At 44.1% G+C, this 6,596-nt stretch overlaps 1 protein-coding gene across 1 annotated transcript; it reads left to right on the top strand.

Moving 5' to 3' along the window:
* Positions 1-5,132: 5,132 nt before the first annotated feature.
* LOC117060289 (glyoxylate/hydroxypyruvate reductase B-like) lies at positions 5,133-5,854 on the top strand (the record flags this gene model as incomplete). The annotated part of the gene is given in 3 exon segments (XM_033172505.1): positions 5,133-5,224; positions 5,226-5,718; positions 5,720-5,854. Coding segments are annotated over 3 exon segments (720 nt in total), but the record flags the coding sequence as incomplete, so codon positions are not given.
* Between the last annotated feature and the right edge of the window lie 742 nt (positions 5,855-6,596).

Genomic DNA, 6,596 nt, shown 5'->3' with positions numbered 1-6,596 from the left:
AATTAGAACTGACCTTCTGCAAACAAATTTCGAGATATGGAACAAGGAAGGGAAATAGGTGAGGTGTTTTCTTCCAGGTTTTCTTCTCCCTTCACTCTTTCTCCACACATTGCATAAAACTCGGCTTGTCTGACAAACAGGAAGGCAGGTTGAGTTTATTTGTAAGACTTTGGAGCCCCACGGCTAACAAAAAAGATTGACCTGTTAGTGACTTTGGTATAATTCTATTTGCCCCTGTTTCTCACATAGGTCATGGTTGGTGTTATGTACCGAGTTGAATAAGATCCAAAATGCAGCAGTCTGATTGGTCCTAGAACAATAGGATTGAGATTGCAGCAGTCTGACTGGTCCCAGAACAATAGGATTGAGATTGCAGCAGTCTGACTGGTCCCAGAACAATAGGATTGAGATTGCAGCAGTCTGATTGGTCCGCAGGAGCCACCCAATCCAGCTCCAGGTGGAAGTGAATCCGCACTCCGATTGGCATACAGGAGTATCCCGGAATTAGCCAATCACGTGGGGCCCATTGTGTAAATAGTGTATATAAAGCAAACGTTTTGGGGGAACTGCATTCCTCACTACTATGAGCTGAATAAAGAGCATGAAATTCACACTTGACTCCGAGTATATTTCAGTTGGGCATAATGATTAGTCATGGTGTGGACTGGGAGGAAGAAGCCACAAGACCATCTGCTTACTCATCAGTAGTCTGAGCAACAATCAACTTGAATGAGCTGCTGTTCGGCAAGGATTAGGCTGGTGATATGCTGCAAGCTTCCTGACAGCATTTAAGCCTCAGAAAAAGTTATAGAAGGGAGGGAGAAGCCAGAAGATGAAGACAGAGGCCACCTCTTGAGAGAGGAAGGTGGCAGGAGGTGGCAGCAGGGGCAAGAGGTAGATAAGGTAAACCTGAATCTGAAGGATTTAGGAACTTTTGGGAAGGGTTAAGCTGTGTCCTCCCACCACCAAAGTGAGTTTGGCTACTGCTGCCTGTCAGTAAGATGGAAAAGCTGTCAAGTGAGTCACCTCAAGAGTCTACCAATGTCTTCGCTTGGGACATATCTTGCTCTAGATCTGGTGACATGAAGTGACAGCAGGTGAGATAATAATAATAATAATAATAATAATAATAATAATAATAATAATAATTTATTTGTACCCCACCCTCCCCAGCTGGAGCTGGGCTCAGGGCGGCTAACATCATAAAACTAACACAGTATACAAAGAACACAAGAGCATAAAAACAGGCAATCAATTAATTAAAATACATCTTAAAATTAGTTCAGAGCAAATTAAAATCTGTACAGATGGCAGTCCACGGGTAAAATTGAGAGTGGTTAATATTCTCCAGGGCCAACTGTTACTACTGGTCTTATAAAGGACCTGTGAGCGGGCTAGGAGGCCTCTTTAATGCTTGTTCTTATACAGAAAGAGAAGAATCAGACTGAACCCTGACCAAAGGCCTGGCGGAACAGCTCCATCTTGCAGACCCTGCAGAGAGATGTCAAATCCTGCAGGGCCCTGGTCTCTTGTGAGAGAGCGTTCCACCAGGCAGGGGCCATGGCCAAAAAGGCCCTGGCTCTGGTCGAGGCCAGTCTAATCTTCCCGGGGCCTGGGATCTTCAGGTTGTTATTATTTGCAGACCTTAAGGTCCTCCGTGGGGCATACCAGGACAGGCGGTCCCGTAGGTACAAGGGTCCTAGGCCGTATAGGGCTTTAAAGGTTAAAACCAGCATTTTAAACCTGATCCTGTACTCCACCGGGAGCCAGTGCAGCTGGTATAGCACCAGATGAATGTGCTTCCGTGGCGAGGACCCCGTGAGGAGTCTTGCCACAGCATTCTGCACCCGCTGGAGTTTCTGGGACAGTTTCAAGGGCAGCCCCACATAGAGTGATCTGGCTTTCACTGATGGCATTGCATGGCAGCAGCATACCTGGTGGTGACTGTTTCACCACTGCAGTCACCACCAGCAGAGGTGTGGGTTGGTGACATCTTACATCTGGGCCTACACTTGATGCTTCTGGCCTGTCAGCATCCACAAGCTTGAACAGTGCTTTTCTATTTTATCCAGTGCTATTTATTTATTTTTAAGAAAAAGAGGTTCTAGAACTCAACATAAACATCTCCCTTGTTGCCCACCTGAGAGATGCCAGAACTGAGTTCCAGTGAGTTCTGGCTGAAAAAAGCCCTGATTTTATACTGCCTTTGTTCTTGCTATACTGCAGTCACTAATAGGCTGTACTCCCACTCTCCATCATTTGGTGATGACCAAGTACTGCCCACCTTGCCACCTGCTGCTGCTAACACAGCTATATGTAATAAGGACTCACACTAACAAAGGCTCTTTCTGAGCAGTTCCTTTTTCCTCCTCATCCTTTGCTTTCTAAGGGAGAAACGCTAATTGAAATTCATGCTCTTGGGCCCTATGAACCATTCAGAAGAATAAAAGCACTTAATCGCTTAATGAAATTATTGTCTCCAGAAGCGTGAAAAGGGAAAAGGGGAAGAACATAAACTATTTTATAGGAAACCCTTTGAAAACACATCTCACTGATGTTTCCATTCCTTTGTGGACTTTGTAACTCAATATGTTCCTTTCTTCACACTCCTTTTACAAAGAGTGATTGCTAATGCTATTGATATATTTCTCAGCTGTACTATTTGGCAATCATATACCACCTTGGGCTACAATCTTGCATGCTAAAGAGTCCAGCTTTTGCATTCTATCCAAGCTGGGTGAGGGGGGTGGTGGGAAATGATATAGATTTGCAATTTGGCATCCCCCCCAAACAACAACACCCCAAAATAGCAGCTCTTGGATGCGTGTATCTATTTGCAAATTTGCAGTCTGAGGATTCAAGCAACGCCCCCTCCCCAGCTATAGCATTTTGTTTTTAGAATGATAGATACACCAAAGTTCCATATTCATATTGCTAGAATAGATCGGTTTGTAGCAGGAAAGTGTTGAAGATTCATTCCCTGTGTCTGTTGTCATGGGATTGTTGTTTATCACATGATGGTGTATGCTTTCATTCCACAGTGGGAAGTGACGAAGACAGGATGTTTGTGTTACTGTGTTTCCTGAAGTGGGACTATTGTCTTTTGTTCTTTCTCTTTGCTGTCTGATGCTAGAGAGAGAGGGAGCCATGTTGCAGTGCTCCATGTGTGTTTATATGTAAATAAAAGTAGATTAGCCAAAATGCTGAGTTGCTGAGTTCTGTTATGCAACTGCGCAAACTCTGCGGATCCGTAAGTGTGCTGATGCTTCTTGGCATCAGTCGCTGTGATGTTCGGGCTGAAGAAAACTTTTGAAGCTCCTGAACGATCGACCAGGAGGGAGGGAACATGCCAGCCGGGCATGTGTCTTTGCCATGGTCCTACTCGTGAGTAGGAGATCCTAACAGAAAGAAGCATTCCAAAATGTTGTTGCTGTTATTAATTAATTTATACAATGCTTAAATGCCAAATGCTTAAATGGATAGTTTAAAAAGAGGATTAGATAAATTCATGGAGGATAACCTTCTCAGTGACTACTAACCATACTCTGCCTCCCTGCTCAGAGGCAGTGATTATTATTATTGTTGTTGTTATTATTTATTGAATTTATATACCGCCCTATACCTGGAGGTCTCAGGGCGGTTCAAAGAAAAGATCAACGTAAAAACCACAATATATATAATCAAAATAAAAATGACAACCCCAAAACACTCCCCCACCAAAAGAGCCACATTTTAAAAGGGCATAGGATGTCAATCAGATCAACCAAAGGCCTGGTGAAAAAGGAACGTTTTTGCCTGGCGCCTAAAGTGATGCTTCCGTATAGCAGTTGCTGGAAACTGCAGCAAGAGAGAGTGTTCTCGCTGCTTTTGGGCTTTCCATGGGCATCTGGTTAGTCACTGTGAGAATGTGCTGATGGCCTAGTTGAGCTACTGTCATGATCCAGCAGGGCCTCTGTGTAACCAGAAGTGGATAATCATCAGGCTGCAGCAGCCTAAGCAGGTTGAACTTGTTGATCCTTATGCTCTCATTGCCACCTCCCCTGTTTCACCACGCACAGTTCTTCAGTGTATCAGGAAACTCTCTAATGACACCTGGAAGTGATCAGAAGGTTGGCGGTTCGAATCCCTGTGACGGGGTGAGCTCCCGTTGCTTGGTCCCTGCTCATGCCAACCTAGCAGTTCGAAAGCACATCAAAGTGGAAGTAGATAAATAGGTACCGCTCTGGTGGGAAGGTAAAGGGTGTTTCCGTGCACTGCTCTGGTTTCGCCAGAAGCGGCTTAGTCATGTTGGCGACATGACCCGGAAGCTGTACGCCGGATCCCTCGGCTAGTAAAGTGAGATGAGTGCTGCAACCCCAGAGTCGTCCACGACTGGACCTAACGGTCAGGGGTCCCTTTACCTTTATTGCAAAGTGAGACCAACCACAGCAGTTGGAAAAAACAACAACCCAGAGCATTCAGAAATCCTTCTGATTCCATTAGTCTCTAGGGGTGGGCCATCTCAATAGGTCCTCTATTCCTGCAAGGGGGCTGGGACGTGGGAACCATTACAGCTCATCTAAATCTTACTAGGACCAAACCATAATGATAAGACAGTTCACAGTATTAAGACAGCAACATGACAACAGTGTGCTCCATCTTCATTCTTATGCAAAGTTATGCAGCTTTAATCAATTAAACAATCCATTAGAACTCATGTGATTAATCAGTGAAGATTCCTTTAATTAGGGTGGCAGTCTTAAAATAAAACATTTGCCCATGAAACTACAACTCCGCCATTTTGTCCTCCTCAGTTGGTGAAGGACTATAGTTCAGTTGCAGACAATGCAGAAGGTTCCAGTTTGAATCTTTGGTATCTCCATGTAGAGCTGGGAGAGAACCCTGCCTGAAATTTCTTAGAGCTGCTGCCAGTCAGTATAGACAATACTGAGCTATATAGACCACTGGTCTGACTCGGAATAAGGCAGCTTCCTGCATCTCCCACACTTATCAAAAGCACTGATGACAGATCAGAACGGCTGCTTAGCTTTACACGGAAGGGGCCATTGGGATGCTTCTGTACTCAGGAGATTTGTAATGTTTCCTCCAACCTTCGGCCATCAGATAAGAGAACTCTCTTCTCTAACTGAATCTTGAAACTGATCTCTAGCTTTGGAGTAAAAGTAGCCAACACCCCATATGCTGTTTCTGTCTCCACAGCAAACATAGACATGGCCTTAATGCTTCTCTGCAAGAAAACTAGTGGAAGGTTGTCACATTGCAACATCTCCAGGTACCACACGTTTTGCGGTTGACTGGCTGGGAGTAGAAGTCACCCGGGCCACTCTTGGTATCTTTGGGATGGGCAGCATTGCGTATAAGATAGCCAAGAGAGCAAAAGCTTTTGGCATGAACATTCTTTGTCACAACAGGAACTTCAGAAAAGAGGAAGAAGAACAGGTAGTTTGTGCCACTTATTGTAAAAACATAGAAGACTTGCTCTGACAGTCTGACTTTGTGATGTTGGTTGTGAATCTGACATCTGAGACACACAAGTTCATTGGGAACAGGGAGCTGCAGCTGATGAAACCCACAGCTACTCTTAACAACATCTGCAGAGGTGCAGTAGTTGATCAAGATGCCTTGGAAGAAGCACTCCAAAATGGAGTTATTAAGGCTGCAGCTTTAGATGTGTCTGACCCTAAACCATTGCCAAGGGATCACCCCTTATTGCAACTGGAAAAATGTTATTATAACTCCTCACATTGGAACTGCAACTGTGCAAGCCCTGCTTATGATGACAGAAGAAGCAGTGGAAAATATACACGCTGTTCTCAATGACCTCCCCATTCCCAGTGAAGTGATCACCAAATAGTTTGATGGAGAACATTAATAATCAATGGCTGATCTGCAAAGGACATTAACCGCTAAGTAACAATGGAGTATGAGAATCAAAACTCATCCTAGCTTTCATTTATGGCCCCCCATATTGTAAACATTTTCTGCAATTATTTTCTTAGGTAAAAAACTATGTATTTTGTGTTTTTATATTGCAATTTTTATCTTGTGAACTGCCCTGAAACCTGCATGTACAGTATAGGGCGGTATATAAATTAAATAAGTAAGTAAGTAAATATTTGCTGAGTATGTAGACATCTGCAGGAAGCATTATCTGTGCTCACGAGCCTTGATCCAAATGTTCCACCTTAATAAGAGAATCACTTTGAAGTGAGTGCCAATCTCCGCCTGGTTGGTTTAGGAGCCCTTTGGGATCTTAACAGAGCCAGCATCCTTCCTTGTTAAATATATGAAGGGAAGAGATCTGGCCAACACCACATTTCACTGAAATACCTGGTGCCATTACAGCCAAGGGGGTTGGGGCAGCGGTGGCAATTATGCCATACACATGCAAATCTTGTTATTCCAGCACAGCCACCAAGAGACCTTGGATCTGCTCAACAGATGATGTATTAACCCTCTACTAGCAGTCTAAGACAAAGTAGAATAATGATGGCCAGTGTGGTGTAGTGACCAGACTATCTCTCTCAGTCTAACCTACTTCAAAGATTCAGTTACAGGTGGGTAGCCGTGTTGGTCTGCCATAGTCGAAACAAAAT

The sequence above is a fragment of the Lacerta agilis genome, chromosome 15 (assembly GCF_009819535.1).
Source record: "Lacerta agilis isolate rLacAgi1 chromosome 15, rLacAgi1.pri, whole genome shotgun sequence".
Lineage (NCBI taxonomy): Eukaryota > Metazoa > Chordata > Lepidosauria > Squamata > Lacertidae > Lacerta > Lacerta agilis.
The sequence above is the reverse complement of the archived record's forward strand: the minus strand, read 5'-3'. Positions and strand labels throughout refer to the sequence as shown.